This window comes from Populus alba, chromosome 1 (assembly GCF_005239225.2).
Source record: "Populus alba chromosome 1, ASM523922v2, whole genome shotgun sequence".
NCBI lineage: Eukaryota > Viridiplantae > Streptophyta > Magnoliopsida > Malpighiales > Salicaceae > Populus > Populus alba.
Window position 1 is genome coordinate 43,093,511 of NC_133284.1, and position 23,824 is coordinate 43,117,334.

The 23,824-nt window shown below is 31.3% G+C and overlaps 2 protein-coding genes across 2 annotated transcripts; both read right to left on the bottom strand.

Moving 5' to 3' along the window:
* Window positions 1-5,019: 5,019 nt before the first annotated feature.
* Window positions 5,020-6,360, bottom strand: LOC118063543 (ferritin-like catalase Nec2). The gene is made up of 3 exons (XM_035077598.2): window positions 5,993-6,360; window positions 5,675-5,900; window positions 5,020-5,548 (listed from the first exon to the last, which is right to left on the bottom strand). Exons 1-3 carry the CDS (start codon window positions 6,301-6,303, stop codon window positions 5,171-5,173), a joined length of 915 nt encoding a protein of 304 aa, XP_034933489.1. The 5' UTR covers window positions 6,304-6,360; the 3' UTR covers window positions 5,020-5,170.
* Window positions 6,361-16,196: 9,836 nt separating this feature from the next.
* Window positions 16,197-17,492, bottom strand: LOC118063544 (ferritin-like catalase Nec2). Its single transcript, XM_035077599.2, has 3 exons — window positions 17,146-17,492; window positions 16,832-17,057; window positions 16,197-16,705 (listed from the first exon to the last, which is right to left on the bottom strand). Exons 1-3 carry the CDS (start codon window positions 17,454-17,456, stop codon window positions 16,328-16,330), a joined length of 915 nt encoding a protein of 304 aa, XP_034933490.1. The 5' UTR covers window positions 17,457-17,492; the 3' UTR covers window positions 16,197-16,327.
* Window positions 17,493-23,824: the final 6,332 nt, after the last annotated feature.

Genomic DNA, 23,824 nt, shown 5'->3' on the forward strand with positions numbered 1-23,824 from the left:
GGATAATAATATCTAGCACTTTTTTGTACATATTTTGATAAGCCATAAATAAAACTAAGCAATCCTTATAATCTTGGAGAAAATATCTATGACATGATCTTTTAAGGTATATTAATATCCAATACTTTTTAATACAGGTTTTGATATGGATTTCAAATGTAGAAGCACCATGATTTTTTTTGCTTCCAAAAATAATTTATTTAACTTGAACGAGATTGATATAGCAAGCTCTAATATATTGAGGCCATCTTTTATTTTATGTGTTAGTGGATCTTTATTGGAATGGATTTCTATTACAAATGAGGTTAAAAAAGATAGATCTCTTTAAAATCAATTTTTTTTCTTCCTAAGGAAAGTGATAATTATAGATTTGATAGTGCCATACTTTTACATGAGACCTTGAAAGTGGACTTTTTCATACCATCATTTTGAAGCAGCTCAAGCAAGGAAGTTTACAAATTGACGAGGAATATTAAAAAAAGACAATCATTTGCAGCTTTCATTTATGACATTGTAAAGCCTAGGAACATAGATGTTTTGGCTAAAAAAAAGAAAGGATTGTTGTTACTTATTTTTTAGCCCCATGTGCTAGAGATGTTGTGTATCTCTTTTGAATCGAATGTAGGAGTTTAACTCATGTTTGTTGGAAGATTGACAAAAGCAAAGAAGAAATAAATGTTTTTTTCGAACCCTGTTTTAACTGTTTTATGCTCTTCTTATTCTTCCTCTTCGTTGCCAAAATCGTCAGGATTCTTAGATTAGTTAGGAGTCTTCATGATGATAAACTCGTAATTTCTTTATTTGGTCTTTAAGTTTGAAGAAATTCTCAGAATTTGCACTAAAAAATAATTCTGTTGTTGTCGCAATTCTATTATAATACCAATTTTGTTCCAACTTAGGCTTTGATATTGATTTGGTTTCGCACAATATCTAACCATCCTAGCTATATTCTATCATTCATGACATGTTAAATAATTGATCTGTACCTTTATGGGGTTGAAATGCTAAGGGAAAAATAAGCTTTTAAAGCACATGAAATCTCATTGGATTTCTATTTTAAAGTGCCAAGAGATCTGCATTAGTTCTCCTTGGCACTTTGTAGACATATCTAAAGGTATGATCTATATTGGTTAAGGGTTCTTGCTTTTAGACTTTGAACCCAAATCCATTCATCATCCTAGGAAAATTAATTAAGAGAACACCAACACAATAGCAATTATAAGGCAAACCAAACACCAAGCAGCTTATCTTAGGTAGGGCATACTAAGGGTGCTAATACCTTCCCTTTACGCAACCAGTCCCTTGCCTTAGATATCTGAAAGACCAGTTTGGGTTCCTAATGATCATAATAATAGGTGGCGACTCCCTTATTCACAAAACAAATACCCCAACATCTAATCCCCGTTCCTGGGAAGGGTTGCCACTCCACCGCGAGGGTGTGATAAGGATAAAATAAACATAATGAATAAAAACAAAACATGAAAAAAAATTAGAGGAAAAAAACCTTTTTGTTTAGGTATTTGATGTCCTTAAAGTTTAGAGTTCATTTGTTGTTTCATTTTCGACGCTAGAATTTTAAAATAGATTTGTAGTGTTCTTTTATTAATTCGTTATGTTTTGTAGGATTTTTTTGAGGATGATTCTATGTTGAGATTATTCCCTTTTTAGTTAGTTTTTTATATATATTTTTCATGCTCAACTTATCTTCTACTTGGTAATTTTGTTTTTGTGATTGATGTTGATTACCATCAATTTTTCAATGTGTTAGGCTCATCTTTTTTCTTAATTTTTTTAATTATTCATATTCATATAATGGAAACTTCTAATATTTATTGATGATTTGTCCATTAGTTCTTGATGGTTTTTGATGGATAAGTATGCCATGTCTTTAGTGGTTATACCATTACTATTACATGATGGTTTAGATGGAAGGATGCAAGTTTTCCTTTTCCTTTTTTAATTTCCTAGCCCTATTGAAATTTATTTTCTTTTTTGGTTTGGTAGGTAGTTTATGTTTGGTTTTATCTATTAATAGAAGATGCAAACACTATTTAATAAATAGTTATAATTGTAATGTTTAACAAAAGGTTATTTATTTGAAAATATAATTTTTATAATATTTCACTAAAATACTTTCTAAAAAAGTCATATTCATTAATATAAGACATTGGTTTACTCAAGTGACATCTTAAGGAGTAATATTTTGTACTATCAATAAAAAGTCACACAACATTAAATAAAATCAACAATCCTTTACATGAATCAAAAATTAAGGATTAGTAACATAATTAGTGAAGATATCTTGCGTAGTTGAACTTCAACTAGTATGACTAGTTTTATTTGAAAGAACTAAATTAGATGTCAATTTTGAATTGGGAACTTTCAACTCAAAATTTTACATTCTTTTTGGTAACTCTATTTATACTAATTTAATTTTGTTTGTTTTTTTCTATACAAAATAATAGAAAAGTAACATTATATATTTGAAACAAAAAAAATGCTCTTGATAAGAAGCTCATGTATGCTTATATTTTAAAAATTTATCTCTATTAAGTCTTTAAATGTATAATTGCTCCTATCATGTCATTACCTTTTAGTTAAATCTCAATAAATCCATATACTTATAAAAAGTCATTCAGATCAATAAGATTTATGCATGATAGATTTAAATGATCTATAAACCAAACATTTCTCATACGCAATTTGTTTATATATATATGTACATAAACGTGTGCGCATGTTTAAAGTACTAAAGGTTATTTCTTACATTAAAATACATCATATACATGACTTTAATGTCAATGTACATGAAAAAAAAAATGTTAAAAAAACCTTTTAATTGAAAATTAAATTATCAAAATTCAAATTACTACAAGGAATGAGAGATATAAGAACAAACAAGAGAATGGACATACATGGAGAGAAGATATTCGGAAGATCACTCATTGGAGATCATATACAACCACAATTCCATTTCTCCTTCCAAGCTCTAACATGAAAGAATTTACAATGTTACCATGCTACAACTCAATCTTTTATCGTGGGGTTTTTATTTAACTTATGGTCGGGAGTTGTTTTTCATCTGAAACTATCACCACAACTGGCTCAAGTGCATGTAAAACACCCCACTCCCCTCCTCCAATATCTATTCAGAAGTGCAATCCATTTATAATGTTGGTTCATGTAGTGACTATCAATAGCACACCAGTTTGGTTCATAAACATATGGGGTTATAAGTTAGACTCTATGTATTAAATTTTATATTTTTTTGAGTTATTTTTTTAGTATATCTTCTTTTTATTAAGATAATCTTGATATTTTACCTATGGGACATCAATAAAATTGCTTTCGTTATTTGTCTCCGTGTTATTTCTACTTTTAAGTTAGATGAGTGGATAATTTTTCATATGGTGAAGTAATAGTATAAATACTTAAATGGTTAATATGGAATTGATTGTGTTTCTTGGTAATTCTTATATTGTTATGTTTTTCTTGTTTATGATTAAGCATAATTACTTATTGAAACTGAATCTTTTATATGAAATGTTATGTAATTATGAATTGATAACTCCTTATTTTATTGATGTCATGACTTGAGTCTTGATATATGAATCTGTCTGTGTGATTATAATATGAATCTATGGTATGCTAGTTAGAATACTCATATAACAGGGTAGTGTTAGTCTTTGTGCACATTGTATCTGAATCCTAGTTGGTCATTGAAGTCACCAACCTGTAGTGACTAATCATCACAAAGTATGGAGTCTCATGCTCATTTTATTTTGATTTTCTAACAAGACTTACCTTATGATATTCTTGTTGACCTATTTGAGAAACTTTCATGTAAAAACGTTTGTATGTAAGTTTGGGTTTATATAGGTATAAAAACCTGGAGGGGGATCTTATTTATGTACTGGTCATGCATTTGAAAATCAGGTCGTGACATTAACTATCTTTATGACTTATCATATTATGAAACAATGTTTCCTTCCAATAATTTATTTTTAATGGACATGACTTTCCTAACCATTACTACTATCAACCAATATAATTATTCATTCAAAAAACATGTTTATTTAAATGCAAAACTTGTTATTTCTCTTCTCATAATGTTCTTTATTTAAATGCAAAACTCATTATTTCTCGTTTTGGAATGTTCAATAAATAATTCCAAATGTAAAATTTCATAAATTAACAGAAATCTCGTGCCAAAAATATTATGCAATCCACTATGCACCAAGAAATAATGCATTGTAGATTGCAACAATGCTACTTTCCCCCCTAATTTGGTCACTCTTTTTTTTTTTTTCAAATTTATCATTTCACATTATTTTGGCATGGAATTTGGATTTGTGATTTTTTTTTCTATCTACTAGTTTATTGTGGTGTTAAAAAATCATTCTGACATCGATTTGGTTCTTTTTTTTTTTTTTTTTATGAAAAAAATGTTTTATTACTTACAAAAAGAGAGACTTGAGGGACTAATCTAAAAAGAAAAAAAAAAGGAATGCAAGGTTTCTGTTTTTTGGTTACTATTTAAACAAATAACTTTTACTTTATTTTTGTACCTTTTCTAAATGCTTGTAAACAAAATCTTTAGGAGCCAATTTTACCATGAGGTAAGAAAGAAAAGACATTTTTCTTGCCGTTGAAAACGTGCCTCCCTGCCTAAATATCTAGGCCAAAATAATTTTTAATCCCTTTAATTTCAAAAGTTATTATTTTGATCCTAAACATTTTGTTGCATTCGAGACTCTTAGAGAGAAGAAAAAGAGAATCATCGGAAAACATCGAAAGAGATATACCTGGTTGGTTATATTCTAACTTAAAAAAAAAAAAAAAAAAACCTTGTTTTTCGTGTCAGTAAGTTGTATTCTATAAGTGAAATTTCATTACGGTATTCTTTTTTTTCTTTTCATCTTTCTAGAAAAAAATACATCATGAGTGAAAAATGGTTTTTTAGAACGCTACTACGAGACTTGGAATCATATTTATTTGAAAAGACGATTCTTGTAATGCTTCACCAAAAGTGACCTTCTTATTAAAATGTGATCTTCTTTAACACAAGGCATCGATTCTATACGACGCACTTTAAGAGTCACAGCTTTATTCAACTTTGAATTACATAATATTAAACAAAAACTAATGTTTCTATCACAACATCCATTTTTCAAACCTTATCGAGAAAACTCCTTGCAATATTGCCATTTCCACCTCTAGGAAGAAACCCGCCTGGCTTGTACTCACTGCCAGTTCCATAAATTATCCTTAGAATCTGTGGTTGTGTACGTGCATAAGAGAGCGAATTGGCATCTGCAGATAAAATGTTACTCTCAGTTCGATGTTCGGCCCCAAGAAGTAAGGGCACAATTAGACCTTCATCTCTAATCCCACACATGGCAAGCTCATTCCTGATGTATGAGATTGCGTTGGTGAATTCAGCCACAGTTATGTTATAAGGAAGCACTTTCTCGTAAGCTTTCTCATACAGTAACGTTCGTATTACTGCGTCCTGTCCAGACTCTACGCCCAAGAGAGACGCAACAAGCTACATCAGAAACAAAAACAGAAAGCAAAACGATATTAGTTAGGAGAACGCACTTGAAGTGGCTATATTTAATGTGCTTGTGTGCTTGTTTTTTGTGTTTTCTTGAGATCGATGCATGGTTCTTACACTTCGAGAAGTGGAGTTGGCCAAGTATGGAATGGTGCCAACGTATCCTACCAGTCCCACATAAGGGATAGCATACGATGCCAAGAGATAGTTGACTGTGTTGGAGTAAGGGTTAAACGGAGGGTCCAATTTGTAGCCAACTGCTTTGTCAAATAGTTGTGCGAATGCTTCAGGACTGAGATCATATAGAGGTCTTGGAACTCCACCAACGGTTGTTATAATAGCCCTGAAAATCATTACACCATTAATTATGGGATGAATAATACGGTGAGCTTATTGATCTCGGCTTGAATCAAAACATCATATAAATTTTACTACCTTAAATGGCCGACTTCTTGATAACCAAATTCCTCGATGATTCTACGGGTAACAGGATCAAGGTTGGCCTTTTGGGCACCGATCGGAGGAGGACCGCCTGCGGCAAAACCCGGTTCAAAGGCATCGAGTCCATGACCGAGCGCGCCATTCAAAAAGAACTCAGCTTCGAGGAATTCCAAGTTGAGAGGGAATTGAATCAGATCCTGGTCGTTGGCCTCAACCGGTCCGCAGTATGCTGAACCTAACACATTGATTGGAACCGAAACAACAATGGTCAGAACCAAAGTAGACAAGAAATAAAGAGTAGCCATTTTTCTTGAGTAGCTCGTCAAGTTCGTATACAGAATGGCTGAGATATATAGGTGTACGAGGGAACTAATTATCACTTGCAGAAAAACCATAAAAATAGGTCAGTTCATACGTTGTCAATCGGCACAAGTAACCACGAAAAATCAAGACACGAGAAGCTAAGAATTTCATTCCAAATGGGTTATTATATATATATATATAGAATTGTATTTGTTCAGATCAGTTTACATATACTTTACTATTTTTTTAAGACCATGAAATTATCATGTAAATCTTCAATAACCCTGAAATTTGTATCACTCGAACTGGTGATCTATAGAGTATAAAATCAAGACATTACTTAAGTTATATTTTTCAAGGTTGAAATAAATTTTTTGTGTTATTATTAATATGAATATTCAAATTAGTTTATGATTTTTTTTTTCAACTCACTAACGTGTCTTTTTTTTATTAGAAAGAGTTTTCTTCTCAAATACTTTTCCCAATATTCAATTGCACAACTGGAACAAGTTTCCGTATATTAATTGAAAACAGATAATCTCAGGTCACAATCAGCAGACATGAGAGAAATACTAACAGATCCAAACAATTAGTTTTGTTTTTGTCCCAATTGTTCAGTTTGATACTCTTGGAAAGATTAAAAAAAAATTGTTGATATAATAGATCATCATCAACCTATTGCTTTATCATTGATTTCTCCATGAATATATGTTCTTAATTTGTTTATTCATTTCAATGAGAAAAAATTATAATTAAAAATTTAATATTGAAAGAAGACAGATTGCAACCTTGTTAATCATGTAAAATATAAAATACTAAACTTAATTTTAACATATTAAAAAAAGGTAAATAAATAAAGAAAATTGTAGATAAAAGTTGTAAAGAAATAAACTACAAAAGGCAAAAAGAGAATCATAGCAAAAAGCTACGAATAAATCGTGTATACAAGTTTGGGTAAAATTGTAAGTTGTTAGATGGACCTATTTATAATATTAGATAGAATTTTGTTTAGACTTCAAATCTTATTCTCATGCAAACAATTTATAGAAGACCAAGATTTTACATAAATATCTAAATCCAAACATAAAGTGTATTTTGTCTTGTTATATTATAATTTATAGAAGACCAAGACTTCATAGTATAAAAAATGCTCCTTTATTATTTTATCAGGAACAATCCTGCACATGAATCAAAATTTAAGGATTTGTATTTGAAAGGAATGAAAATAAGAGTTACATCTTACTACACAATTAGTGAAGATATCTTGTGTAATTGAACTTTAATTAGGCTCTGTTTGTTTGCAGGAAAGTAGTTTCCTTTTGGAAAGTGAATTCCGGGAAAAGTAAATTCCTGGAAAGTGAATTCCGGAAAAGTATTTTTCGATGTTTGGTAGTGTTATGGAAAATGAACTGGAAAATACTTTCCAGTGTTTGGTTGTGTTATGGAAAATGAACTGGAAAATAATTTATTAATGAATTAAATTTTTTTTCAAGTTTATCTAATATATATAAAATATTTAATATAAAATATTTAATCACTTACAATTGTCATAACCCAATTTTTGATCTTTTTATTTTTATTATTTAAAAAAAAAGATGATGAAAAATAAAAATAAAATAAATGAAGGATTAATTAAAATTTGGGTTAAGGGCAACATGATTGGAAGTTTAAAGATTTAATTAAACTCTTGACTAGTTTAATTAATTAAATCAAGGGTTTAATTGGAGAATTGATTTAATTAAAATTTAGATTATTTTAATTAATGAAATCAAGAGTTTAATTGAAGAATTAATGAGTTTGAGGAATTAATTAAACTTTGATTTAATCAAAAACCCACCGCTTTGCATTTTAATTAACTGCTACAGTGTAAGCAAATTATAATTCACTTGCTACAGTGGCAAGCGAATTATAATTCACTTGACACAGTGGCAAGTGAATTATATCACTTGCTACAGTGCAAACGAATTATAATTCACTTGCTACAGTAGCAAGTAAATTATATCACTGGCTACTGTGGCAAGTGAATTATATCGCTTGCCACTGTAGCAAGTGAAGGCGTGCGCTACGCAGGCCAAAAGGAAAGTGTTTTCCTTTTCTAATAGAAGGAAAACACTTTCCTTCAAGCACGTTATTAATTCTAGGTGGATGGAATTCAGTTTCCTTTCATTATTTTCCTTTATCGTCGCCAAACATAGAAAAAGCAGGAAAGTGGAATTCACTTTCCTGCAATCAAACACGGCCTTTAGTATGACAAGTTTTAATTAAAAGAACTATATTAGATATTAATTTTGAATCAAGATCTTTCAACCTAACTTCTTACATTTTTTTTGGCAACTCTAATTATACTAATTTAATTTTGTTTATTTTTTTCTATACAAAATAATATATAGAAAAGTAACATGATATATTTGAAACAAAAAAATGCTCCTGATAAGAAGCTCATATATGCTTATATTTTAAAGATTTATCTCTATCAAGTCTCTAAATGTATAATTGCTTTTATCATGTCTTTACCTCTCAATTAAATCTCAATAAATCCATATACTTATAATAAGCCATTCAAATCAATAAGATTTACGCGTGCTAGCTTTACATGATTAATAAATTTATTTTTAAACCAAACATTTCTCATACATAATTTGTTTTTATATACACACGCGCGCGTTTAGATCACTAAAGGTTATTTCTTACATTAAAATACATCATATACATAACTTTCATGTTAGTGTACATGAATTTTTTTTTTTTAAAACCCTTTAATTGAAAATTAAATTATTGAAATTCAAATCAGAACAAGGATGGAGAGATACAAGAACAAATGAGAGAATGGTCATACATGGAGATAAGATATTTGGAAGATCGCTCCTCGATTGATATTTGCTACTAATGTTTTACATTCATTAAAGATCGTGCATAACCACCATTCTACTTCACCTTCTGACACAATAAAAAAATTAATGTTTTATCCCAAGTGCAGGAGTGTCGACGTAATAAATAACCCGTTAAGACCGGGGTCGAACCACAGGGAGGTTAACTATATAATAATAATAATAATAATAATAATAATAATAATAAGTTAAAGAGGACTTTGAGATGTAAGATTAATGTGAGGATTCAACAATGATAAAAACCAATGTCAAGGTTAGAGGATCCACTAATAGTATTAGTAATAAGTACAATATAAACTCTTTTTATTAATTAATTGGAAACCACACTCAAAGAAGGTTCCAATCGGATGATTTATCCGTAATAGTTCATTATAAATTTTTAACATGATCATATTAATTATCTTATTTAAGTAACACCAAATTGTTAAATATTAGGAATTCATGATGCTAACTTATGTTAACAACAAATCAAGTTCCTTTCATAGCATATGTGTAGGTTATACCATACGGTTGGTTATGAAAGTGCCAAGCATTTGTTGTACCAAGTGTTATACAACATAGATCTAGATTAACCATTTAACAAGCAAGGTATTAAGAATTAGTAAGATAAAAAGATAAGACATTTTAACAACAAACTTTCTTGGATATAAATATTGAAGTCCATGTTGAGTTTATATTATACCTATTCTAACACCATTAGTGAAACATTTTCACATTGACATAATAAACTTAGCTAAACATTATAAAGAAGAGAAACATAAATAAATAAATAAGAGGAGAACATGATTATATAAGTATAGTAAAGGAAATGAAAAGCATAAACAAGAGATTAAGGAAAATATAACATGAAATAAAACTTAAACATTACAAAAATATAAAGAAAGAAACAAAGAGCATGATCTTGATTTGAACAACCAAAATGCCTAAATGCATGGCAAATGCCTCCTTTTATAGGCCAAAATTTGGAACTATTGATTTGATGACTAATTATTGAGGGGGTGGCCACATCTTGACTTGGTGACATTCTTTATCTTCTTGTCTGAACAAAACATCATTGAGAAATTCAGAATTTGAACAGACTTAACTCATGAAAGTTTTAGGAAATTATTTCAGCTTTCTAGGAAAAAAAAATTGAGGTCATTTGGACTTTTAAAACTCGAGATATGGGCTGAACATGCTTATAATATCAGACTTATTATTATAAAACATACTTTTATTAAGGAGTTATTGATACTTCAAGTGCAAAATGATGATATAAAACCTTGATAAAAATGCACTTTTAAGTACTAATCACACCCCCCCAATCAGCTTATTACTAGTTCCTAGTAATTAAAGTGTTAATATATATATATATATATATATATATATATATATATATATATTTTGCAAATTCCACAAAGCAAGACATTCATCATTCAACTTCCATTAATCTATTTAGATAAACAAACTCTCATTAAATTTATATATATTTGCTCAATACGTTTTAAACAAAATATTAATTACCCTTCCTTTTTATGTGCTCAATGTATGAAAACATAGATGATGGGGCTTTTATTGGAAGAAAACAATATTATGTTATAATATTTAAGGTTAACTTCCTTAGGTTAGGATTACTATCTTTTTTTTTTAATATATATATATAACTTAAAACACAATGCATCTTTAACCCATGCAACGAGCTTTCAGCTAATGACTCCCAAACCAGTTGATCTTAGGGCATTAGGTGTTGAGACACCCTTACGAGCTTAGTAACTCGGGTTGCAGATACTGATACATAGATAGTGCAATGTTTGATTTCATTAAGCTTTTCTCCTTAACCCATGTAACAAGCGTTGGACCAATAGCTCCCAAGTCAGTTGACTTTAGGGTATTAGGTGTTAAAACACCCATTCAAGCTTAATTGATTAGGTTAGGGAGGTTTCGAAACCAAACTTAATCACATTTTTATTATCATAAATTTTTATTTTTATTTTTTTGTTTATTTATTTATTTATTTTTTGCTAATTATATACTATCCATTTTCCTTAATTGTTACCTTTAACAAAAAAAAAAAAATAATGTAATAATTCAATGTGCAACCCACAATCATATGTTAAAGTGTGTGTGAAAATGAAGGTTTAAAAATACTTGTTAAATGAGTATATAAGCATAATTAAGTGATAACAATACGAGAGTTTGTAAACTTGAATATTTCAAGAAATATTCTAATAGACCCTGATAGGAATATTTACTAATATATGTCTCAAGAGTTAATAAAATTCCTCTTTACTCTGCCATCATAATAATAGTTTTGTTAAATGGTTTTATTAACAACAAAAGCAGTTAGTTGGTTAGTTTTTTTTTTTAATGTCAACTACTACCCCTTCAACCAAAACAAGACATTGTCCTCAATGTCATAAGATAGAAAGATAGAGTATAGAAGTCATCACCTAAAGCAGCGAACACTAACAATCCTGAAACACACTTAAACAAATATAAGAGATAACAAAAAAGAAAAATATTATACTATTAATAAAACTAAAGACATAAATTTTTACAAACTAAGACTTAAATCGTAGTTGTGATTGTGGCTCACATCTTCCTTAGTTTTACGTCCAAGAACGGCTTAAATGCCCTCTATGGGTCGAGGATATACTTCTTATTCAGTTTTCTTAAACACTAGTAAATAGGGTTTTTTATAGTCAGATTCCCAAGACCAAGTCGATCATGTTCTTTCTGAAAATAGGGCCATAAATCATGAATTGCACGATGTACATCTCTACTAGGATGCGTCTCAAGAGTTAATAGAAGATTATCTAAGGACTCCTTACTCAGGCCATCCTTAATGAATTGTATTTTATCTTTACGGTTTATAGATACCATTCCTAAAAAACAACATTGTGCATTACAAGTTCATCTAGCACATCGATGACAGACTTTCAGTTGTTTTGCACGACGTTTCTTTGCAAAAGTGCTCTTAACTGTCTCAAGCATGTATGAAATAAAAGAATTAGATGGCTCACCTGATAATCGGACCTTTGATTCAGTCATCTAGTGAATATCTTTAAGAATTTCATGATTCATTAATAACCTCAATCTTGCACACCTAGCTCGGTAAATTTTTGTAACTGCATTTTGAGGCAAAGCTAGAAAATACTTTTTTAATTTTTCAAGAGTAGTGTGCATTTTTTAGATGAGTAGTGGAAAAGAGATGCAAAGAGAAGGAACAAGAAATTGAATAAATATATACACAGATATCAGTTATCATGGGAAACTGAAAGAACTGACTTAAGAGTCATGTAGTACTGTTATCCGCCATTTGACCGGGGTTAGAGAGACTAGCAAAACAAGAGTCACGTAAAAAAGAAACAGAAAATCAATGTGAGAAAAACAAAATAATTCACCTTTATTTATAGGATCATTGAAACCAATGGATTCATTTTCATTAGGAAAATTATCAATTAAAAACATTGTCATTCTTTGAATTCTCAATATCAAAGGCCCTATAGGGATACACATGTTTCTTAATAAATGGACCACTCTATCTTGATCTGAGCTTTCTAGGAAATAAATAGAGTTAAGAATTATAAAAGCAAAACTTTTTGACTAGTATCAACTTTTTGATAATTTTCACAAGTTTTGCAGAATGCACACGTGTCCTTGAACATGGTGGGCCAATAAAATCATTTTGTAATATTTTTGCAGTTATATTTTTTGACGAGAAATGACTCCCACATGCCTCAAAATGACAAAGTTTAATGACACTACTTACCTCATTGTTCGCAATGCATCTTTGAAATATTTGATCAGGACAATATTTGAATAAGTAGGGGTCATCCCAATAAAAGTTCTTCACTTCGTTCAAAAACTTTCTTTTGTCTTGGGTACTCTAATGAGGTGGAGAATCTCCTGAAGCAAGAAAATTGATATTTTTAGCAAACCAAGACATTGAACTAAGAGAAAGTAAGGATTCGTCAGGAAAGTAATCATCGATTGGTGTGATGTCAGATGTCGAATCTATTGTCAATATTGACAAATGATCCATATCAACATTTTTGGTGCCTTTCTTGTTCTTGATTTCTTCCTGAGAATAAATTATTTGCAATTCTTTAGATTCATCATACTCAGTTTTACTCAAGGTAGATTCAAATTAATCATAAACTAATTCTTCAATAAAATCTACTTCTTGTAAATCATTATTATCTCCAAGTTACTTGCTAATGTTGAAAATATTCATCTCCAATGTCATGTTTCCAGATGATAGCTTCATTAGTCCATTCCTACAATTAATTAATACATTAGAAGTTGCAAGAAACGAACATCCTAAAATAACAGGAAATGAATTACATGCTTCAACAGTTTGTGTATCCAAGATAATAAAATCGACATGAGAAATGAATTTATCGACTTGTACTAACATATCTTCAACTATTCCTATAGGCACTTTTACAGATCTATCAGCAAGTAAAGAGTTACAGAAGTTGGTTTTAACTCATCTACATTGAGACTTTAAAAAACTAAATATGGAAGTAAATTCACCCTAAGTTCAAGATCAAGTAATCTCTTTCAATTTTATGTTCTCCAATAAAGCAAGATATTGTAGGACAACCAGGGTCTTTATATTTCAAAGCATTATTGTTTTGAAGAATGACATTTACTTGTTCGGCTAAAAAGGCTTTCTTTTTCACATTCAGTTTTTTCTTCACAATGCACATATCTTTCAAAACACTATCACCATAATTAGCTCAAATGCATGTAAAACACCCCACTCCACTACTCTTATCTATTTAGAAGTGAAATCCTTTTGGAAATTTGCTTCATACAGTGATTGTCACTAGCACACCAATTTGGTTCATAAACATATAGGGTTATACGTTAGACTCTAAGTTAAGTATATTAAATCGATTATACATTTTTTTTAGTTGTTTTTTAGTATATATCATTTTGTATTAAGATAATCCTGATATTGTACTTGTGAAACTTTAGTAGGATTACTTTTGGTATCTGTCTCTATGTTATTTTCACTTTTGAGTTAAGTGAGTGAATAATTTTTTATATGCTAGAGTATTAGTATAAATACTTGAATTTTTACTATAGAATTGATCGTACTTCTTGGTAATTCTTATGTTGTTATTTATTCCTTATATATGATTAAGCATGATCACTTATTAAAAATGAATCTTTCATACGAACTATTATGTAATTCTGAATTGATAGCTCCTTATTTGATTGATGTCATGACTTGAGCCTTGATATATGAATTTATCCATGTGATTATGATATGAATCTATGGTATGCCAGTCAAAATACCTATGCTAATAAGGTAGTGTTAGTTTTTGTGCACATCGTATATGAACCTTGGTCGGGAAAGTCACCAACTTGTGGCAACTGATTATCCCATAGTATAGAGCATCATGCTCATTGCATTTTGCTTTTTTGACAAGCCTTATCTTATAATATTCTTATTATGGCCTATTTGAGAAACTTTGCTATAAGAACTTAAAGCCACATATATATATATTCTTTATTGTTGTATAACCTCATGTATGTATATTGAACGTTATCTATTTACTGAGTTATTGAATTCACTCTCTCATTACTTATTTTTTAAAGGCTTACAACTTGTTAGTAGTTTATTTTTGTTGGGCTTCAGAACCTGCTTTTTTAGTTATAATTAGTACTTTTCTGTTATATCTAGTTAGTGCTTTATAATTATGATATTTGTACTAACTCTTGTATTGATATAATCAATTTATATTATGAAATTAGTTATGTTATCATGTTGTGTAGAACTTTGTTTTGTTTATATAGGTGAAAAAGCTTCTATGCAAGTTTGGATTTGTATAGGTATGAAACCTTAGAGGGAGACCTTGTTTATGTGTCGATCATGCATTCAAAAATTAGGTCGTGAGATTAATCATTTTTGTGACTTATCATATTATGAAACAATGTTTCCTTCCAATATTTTATTTTTAATGGACATGACTTTCCTAACCATTACTATCATAAACCAATATAATTATTCATTCAAAAAACATGTTTATTTAAATGCAAAATTTGTTATTTCTCTTTTTAAAATATTGTTTATTTAAATGCAAAACTTTTTATTTCTCTTTTTAGAATGTTGTTCAATGAATAATCACAACTGTAAAATTTTATAAATTAACAGAAATCTCGTGCAAAAAACATTGTGCAATCCACTATGCACCAAGATATAATGCAATATTGTAGATTGCAACAATGCTACTTTTCCTCCTAATTTGGTCACTCGATTTTTTTTTTAAATTTATCATTTGACATTATTTTGGCATAGAATTTGGATTTGTTATTTGTTTTAATTTTTTATCTACTAAGTTATTGTGGTGTCAAAAAAATCATTCTAACATTGATTTGGTTCTTAAGTTTTGCAAAAAAAAAAAAAAAATGTTTTATTGTTTGCAAAAAAAAAAAAGAGTTCAGGGTCTAATCTAAAAAGAAAAAGAATGCAAGGTTTCTATTTTTTTGGTTATTTTTTAAACAATTAACCTTTTTTTATCTTTTAGTGTTCTTCTATTTTAGTCACTAGTTATTCTTTTTTTGCGAATATGTCTTTTAACATTGTGCTTAATTAGGATTTGATTTAATAATTTTTATTTAATTTTTTTATGAGGTTGTTATGGTGTCAAAAATAACACCTAGACAGGTGAATACTCAATTTTATACATAAAAAATTTAGTTTTAATGCTTGTAAAAAAATATTTTTGGGGGTCAATTCTACGGTAACAAAAAAAAAGGACATTTTTCTTAGTGTTTTTTGAAAACACGCCTAAATGTTTGAGCCAAAAAGATTTTTAATCCTTTTAGTTTGATAAGGTTTTAAATATTTTTTTACATTCTAGATTCTAGGTTTGACAAAAAAGAGAGAATTATTGATTCTAATTAAGAAAAAATTTATTCATTCTTGATGATGTAAGCCAGTTTTATTTGATTAGTGGAGAATTTAGTCTATTTGAAAAGACGATTCTTGTAATGTTTCTCCAAAAGTGACCTTCTTAAAATGTGATATTCTTTAACATAAGGCATCGATTCACTGCGATGCACATTAAGAGCCACAGCTTTATTAAACTTTGAATTACATAATATTAAACAAAACTAACATTTCTAGCACAACATCCATTTTTCAAACCTTATCGAGAAAACTCCTTGCAATCTTGCCATTTCCACCTCTAGGGAGAAACCCGCCTGGCCTGTACTCACTGCCGGTTCCATAAATTATCCTTAAAATCTGTGGTTGTGTACGTGCATAAGAGAGCGAATTGGCATCTGCAGATAAAATGTTACTCTCAGTTCGATGTTCGGCCCCAAGAAGTAAGGGTACAATTAGACCTTCATCTTTAATCCCACACATGGCAAGCTCATTCCTGAGGGATGAGATTGCGTTGGTGAATTCAGCCACAGTTATGTTATAAGGAAGCACTTTCTCGTCAGCTTTCTCATACAGTAACGTTCGTATTACTGCGTCCTGTCCAGACTCTACGCCCAAGAGAGACGCAACAAGCTACATCAGAAACGAAAACAGAAAGCAAAACGATATTAGATAGGAGAACGCACTTGAAGTGGCTATATTTAATGTGCTTGTGTGCTTGTTTTTTGTGTTTGCTTGAGATCGATGCATGGTTCTTACTCTTCGAGAAGTGTAGTTGGCCAAGGGTGGAATGGTGCCAACGTATGCTACCAGTCCCACATAAGGGATAGTATACGATGCCAAGAGATAGTTGACTGTGTTGGAGTAAGGGTTAAACGGAGGGTCCAATTTGTAGCCAACTGCTTTGTCAAATAGTTGTGCGAATGCTTCAGGACTGAGATCATATAGAGGTCTTGGAACTCCACCAACGGTTGTTATAATAGCCCTGAAAATCATTACAACATTATGGGATGAATGATACGGTGCCCTTATTGATCTCGGTTTGAATCAAAACATCATATAAATTTTACTACCTTAAATGGCCAACTTCTTGGTAACCAAATTCCTCGATGATTCTACGGGTAACAGGATCAAGGTTGGCCTTTTGGGCACCGATCGGAGGAGGACCGCCTGCGGCAAAACCCGGTTCAATGGCATCGAGTCCATGACCGAGCGCGCTATTCAAAAACAACTCAGCTTCGAGGAATTCCAAGTTGAGAGCGAATTGAATCAGATCCTGGTCGTTGGCCTCAACCGGTCCGCAGTATGCTGAACCTAACACATTGATTGGAACCGAAAAAACAATGGTTAGAACCAAAGTAGACCAGAAATAAAGAGTAGCCATTTTTCTTTGAGTAGCTCGTCAAGTTCGTATACAGAATGGCTGAGATATATAGGTGTACGAGGGAACTAATTATCATTTGCAGAAAAACCATAAAAGAGGTCAGTTCATACGTTGTCAATCGGCACAAGTAACCACCAAAAATCTAGACACGAGAAGCTAAGAGTTTCCTTCCAAATGGTTTTTTTTTTTATTTGGTAATTGTGAGTGTCCGGTCTAATTTATGAAACACCTTAATTAATTTTTTAAAATAAAATTAACGACTATATAAATTTCCAGTAGCCCTGAGATTTGTATCATTCGAACTGGTGATCTTTGATGAGCAAACTCAAGACTTAATTAGGTGAGCCATATCTTTTAAGGTTGAAATGATATTTTTTTATTATTATTAATGTGAGTGTCCATATTAATTTATATATATCTTAATTAATTTTATAAATTTTAAAATTAATAATTATATAAATCTTTAATCACGTTGAAAATGTTCCATGAATGGTATTAATGGTTGGTATGGCAATCATTTTATGGTAACATGTTTACGTAATCTCCAAAACTTGGCCTTCATTGCGTTCCACTTAACTTGAGCTAAGTAAAGCATTTGAAACCAAAAGAAGTCGAAATCGAATACGTTTTGGGCAAGCATTTTGTAAATTGGCCATTGGGCACTTGCTTGTCTAGCGATGAAGTCTCTTTCAATTGTTTATTAGAAAGAGTTTTCTTCTTGTATACTTTTTTCCAATATTCATTTCACAGCTGGAACAAATTTCCGTATTAATAATTGAAAACAGATAATCTCCGGTCACAATCAGCAGACATGACAGAATTACTAATAACCTTTTTCAATTTGTTATTTTGTTTTTGTTCCTAACACAACAAGAGTTGTTGAGTTTGATACTCTTGGAAAGATAACAAAATTGTTGATATAATAGAGCATCATCAACCTATTGCAATATATCACTGATTTCTCGATGAATATATATATGTTCTTCGTTTATTCATTTCAATGAAAAAAAATTATAATTAAAAACTTAATCTTGAAAGAAGACAGATTGCAACCTTGTTAATCATGTAAAATATGAAATACTTAACTTAATTTTAACATATTATAAAAAAGGTAAATAAATAAAGAAAATTATAGATAAAAGTTGTAAGAAATAAACTACAAAAGGCAAAAAGAAAATCATAGCAACAAGCTATGAATAAATTGTGTATACGAGTTTGGGTAAAATTATAAGTTGTTAGATGAACTATTTATTGTTGAAATAATTAAGATCAAATACAAAAAGAAAGCTAGAATTCTGAATAATCTGTATATTATAAGTGCATGGTCTTAACCTAAATATAAATAAAGTATATATAGGTTAAACTGAAAGTACTATTCTACCATTAATAAATAAGACTATATAAATATTATTTAACATCTCCCCTTAAACTCACGATGCGGCAGCTACGAGCATCGAAAGTTTGCCAACTAGAAAACAAAAATGAGAGATGAAATGTGCCTTGGTAAAGAAATATGCAATCTGCAAGGAAGAAGGAACAAAATGCAAAGTAATGGTGCCATGCTTGAGATGATGACGAGTAATGACAATCGATCTCAATGTGCTTAGTTCGCTCATGAAAAACTGAGTTGTGAGCAATCTGAATAGAACTCTAGTTGTCACAATACATATATAGGAGTAGGATGAGAAAGGGAACCTTCCATATCAGCAAGTAACCAATGTAACCAAACAATCTCTTTGGTAGTAGATGTCATGGCACGATATTCTACTTCGGTGGATGATTGAGAAACAATAAATTGTTTCTTACTCTTCCAAGAAATAAAAGAATCACCTAAAAAGATACAAAACCCAGTAACAGACTTGCGATCTGTGGGATCACTACCATGATCAGCATCAGCGTATGCATGCAACTCCAAGGAAGAGGTGGATGAAAGTAAAAGACTCTGAAAAGTTGTACCCCAAATATATCATAAAATACGAAGAATAGCTGTCCAGTGAACAATAGTAAGAGAAGCAACAAACTGACTAACAACATGAACAACATATGCAATATCTGGACGAGTAATGATGAGATATACCAAACTCCCAATAATAGTGCAGTATAAAGTATGATTTATCAAAGGTAAACCATCAGAAGAATAATACCTTGCATTAACGTCAATAGGAGTATCTACAGTCTTGTTATCAGTAAGTCTAGACCGCTTAAGAATATTTGCTACATATTTTGAACTGAAGAAAGAAGGTAACCTCTAGGTGAGTATGTTACTTCAATACCAAGGAAATATCGAAGATAACCCAAATCCTTCATTTCAAATCGTTGAGCTAACTCTGTCTTCAAAACTGAAATACCATCAATGTCATCACCAATAATAATCATGTCATCAACATATAAAGACATAATGACACCACCTGCATCAATGCACTTAATAAAAAGAGCAGAATAATAACTACTATAAACAAAGCCAAGAGACGACCATATAATACTTTCTTAAGCTTACAAACATATCCAGGGTCATGTGAAATACTAGGAGGGGGTGCCATATGTCGCACCCGACATTTAATTCTGGTTTCTGGCATCTCTTGTTTGAGGAGTCGCACTTAGTATTATGGTCTAGGAACCCTTAGATTCTAATATTATGCCTAAGGCAGACTGCATTGCTGGTTTTTTCTTAAATTGCTAAATGTTTATTAGTTTATGCTATGATGATTTGTTTATAATATTTCTGACTCTAGCGCCAGTGAATATTCAAGCTCGAATAATTCCAACTTTGACGTTGGTAAAAATTCGTAGCTACGAAAATTAATTAGATCAATATTTATTATTCCCTACTCTAGCGCCAGTGAATAAATAAATAAAAATAAATTTATTTTTATGCATGCACATATTTTTTATTTCTCTAGCTAAATAAAATAAAATACAACGAATAAAAATAATATAAATTTAAACCGGTATTTTTATTCCTGACTCTGGCGTCAGTTAATAAACCAATAAATTTACATTATTTTTATTTTTTTTTTATTTTTTTTTTTTTGGCTTGGGCCCAGCTCAGTTATTCACGCACGCTGTTAGTATCCATAGTGTTGGGCTGGAGACACTTACTTGTTCGTTGTTCCTCTCTTTGTTTTTTAAGCTTCTTCCTCTGGTTTTGGAAGCCCGCGCCAGAGAAGAAGAAGCCGATTGTGATGCTGGTGCTTTCGTCTATGGGTTTCTTATTTCCCTGTCCTCCTCTCTGCCTCTGTTCTCAAAGAAAGAAAGAAAAGCTCTGGTCCCCATAGTTTGTTTGTTCTTGCTTTTTTATTATCTCCTCTTATCTGTGTTCCCTTGGTTGCCCTTGCGTTTGTTGGTTCGAGGGGAAGGGGTTGCAACCGGAGTCGCAGCTAACACTGGTTTGGAAGAAGACGATGATGAAGGTGCAGTGGCTGGCCAAAATTTGCTCTCTCCTCTATATAATCTCCCTACCCAGTTCTGTGATTTTTTCATGGCTTCCCCTCTCCCTCGTTTTTGTGATTCCTCCTTTGGTTTTTCAGCAGTTTTTTTCTCCGGTCTCTCCCTGGTTACTTCGTGTCTAGGCTTAGCTTCCCCCCTGTCTACTAGGTTTTTTCTGTCTGGGATTTTTAGCCTCTAGGTATTTGTTTCCCTCCCTCGCGTGCATGGACTATCTTTGGCTTTTATAGCCAGAGAACAAAGTCGTTTCTTCAAGCCATAAATTGTGTTCAATGCAGGTGTAATGGTGAGAGCGGCGGTGAGCGTCCGTTTTGGTCGGGAAGAAGATGAATAGTAGTGGGAAAATGATGCCGTTTTTGGTGTTTTGTGTTTTGATCTTTGACATTTTGAATTTTTGCAGTCCAGTCTTTGGGTAAATTGTAATTGAACCCCTGCATCTCAGAGCCATTTACACATTGGTCCTTGGGTTTTAATTTCTTGCAAATTTGGTCAGAATCTGCCTTATACTTTGATAATTTTTCAATTAAGTCCCTGATTTCATTAATTTAATTAAATCCAAGTCCAATTAAGTCTCAAAACTTATCAATTCTCCAATTAAACCCTTAATTGGATTAATTAAATTAATTTCAAGCTTAATTAAGTCTCAAAACTTAATTGGATTAATTAAATTAATTTCAGCTTAATTAAGTCTCAAAACTTATCAATTCTCCAATTAAACCCTTGATTGGATTAATTCCAAAGTTTAATTAAACCCCAAAACTTCCAATCATGTTGCCTTTAAGCCAAATTTTAATTCAATCTTCATTTATTTCATTTTACTTGTTTTTTCATCATTATCATCATTTTTTTTATCCTTTTCAGTAAATAAAATAATAATAATAATTAAAATAAAATGGTTAAAAATTGGGTTACGACACCATATAAACTTCTTCTTGAAGATCTCCATTCAAGAAGGCATTTTTAACATCAAGCTGAGAAATATGCCATTGACGAATCGAAGCTACGACAACAAGAGTACGAATAGTAGTTATTTTTGCAATCGGGGTAAATGTCTCCTCATAGTCCATACAATATTGTTGAGAGTATCCTTTTGCAACCAGCCTAGCTTTGTATCGCTCAATAGACCCATCAAAATTAGTCTTAATCTTATACAACCAACGACAACCAACAACGCTCTTACCACGAGGTAGAAACCAGATCCCAAGTATATGTCTTATGCAAAGCAGAAAGTTCCTCATCCATAGCTTGCTGCTAAAGCGGATCAAGAATTGCCTCTTTATAGGAAGAGGGCTCAAAGAGACAATGAATAGAGGCTAAAAAGGAAGTAAATGATGAAGAATAACAAGAATAAGCAAAATTTGATAGTTTTGTAGACTTACGACTGCGGATGGACTGACGTGGTGGATCCACAATCTCAAATGAAGCTTAAGGGGTTGTAAATGAGAATGGAGCTTCAGGTGTGCTAGAGAGTAAAGTACCAGTACCTGCAGAGTTATGAGTACATATTAATCGAACGTAGGGAGATATATCATTACTAGAATCCTTAGAAAATGGATCTATACTAATAACATCAGATTTAGTCAAGCTATGAGTAGTGGATGGAATATAAAAGAAAGGTATATGATCAAGGAAGACAACATGACGAGACATAAATTTTCTGAGTTATTGGATCAAAACAATGATGACCCTTTTTACCTTCTCCATAACCCAGAAAGACACAAATAACAGATCGAGAGGATAGCTTATTTCGTTCTATATAAGGACGAAGAATGAAACAAGTACAACCAAAGACTCTAAATGAGGAATAATCAGGGACATACCCATATAACTTTTTAAAAGGAGATGGACCCGAACTATGAGAAGATGGAATTGTATTAATCAAGCTTACAGCAGTAAGAACAGCTTCTCCCCAAAACTCACTAGGAACAAAAGCAGACAACAAGAGAGAACGAGCAATTTTGACAATATGCCTATGTTTTCTTTCAGCAACACCATTTTGCTCAGGAGTATCTGTACATGAAGTTTGGTGGATGGTTCCATCTATGGTAAGCAATTGGAAAATTTTATTAGGGGTGTATTCCCTACCCAAATCACACCTAAAGCATTTGATCATAACAGAATGTTGAGTTTTGATAAGAGCTCAAAAAGCTGCATATATCTCAAAGAATTCAGAACGGTGTTTCATTAAATAAACCTAACAATAATGTGTATGATCATCAATAAAAGAGACATAATATCGAGACCCTTTTTTTGTGACAACAGGAGAAGATCCTCATACATGAGAATGAATCAAATCAAATGGTGAAGAAGAAACATAAATGCTTCAATTAAAAGGTAAAGTGAAAAATTTTGTCAATTTACATCCACTACAATTAGAAATGTCACAAGTTTTCAAATTTCCTAAAGCTCTTGTGGATGCAAAAAATCTCAAACGAGAAGACAAAACATGACCTAGACGGGAATGCCATAAATAAAAACTAGAAGATGAAAGACTTAAACGAAAAGAAAACAAATCAACGGTAGTAGTGGCAGTGGAAGCAATAGCAACTGACACTTTTAACTCATCCAAAATATATAGTCCATTCTCCCTATGGCCTATCCTAATCAGCTTCTAAGATTGCAGATCATGTATACAACAAAACGAGCCAGAAAACATGACTAAATAATCACCAAAATCACATATTTGACCAATAGACGCAAAATTCAATTTTAGTTTTGGAATAAGATAAAATTAGGGAGAGACAAGTGAGGTGTGACAACAAAACCAACACTTACTAAAGGCATAGGAGTGCAATCAGCAGTCATAACAGGAATGGAGGACAAGGGGATGGAGAGGTAAATGATGAGGAATCTATAGACATATGATGGGAAGCACTAGAATCCAAGACCCATTCAGAATGTGACATACTTGAGGAACTATGAGG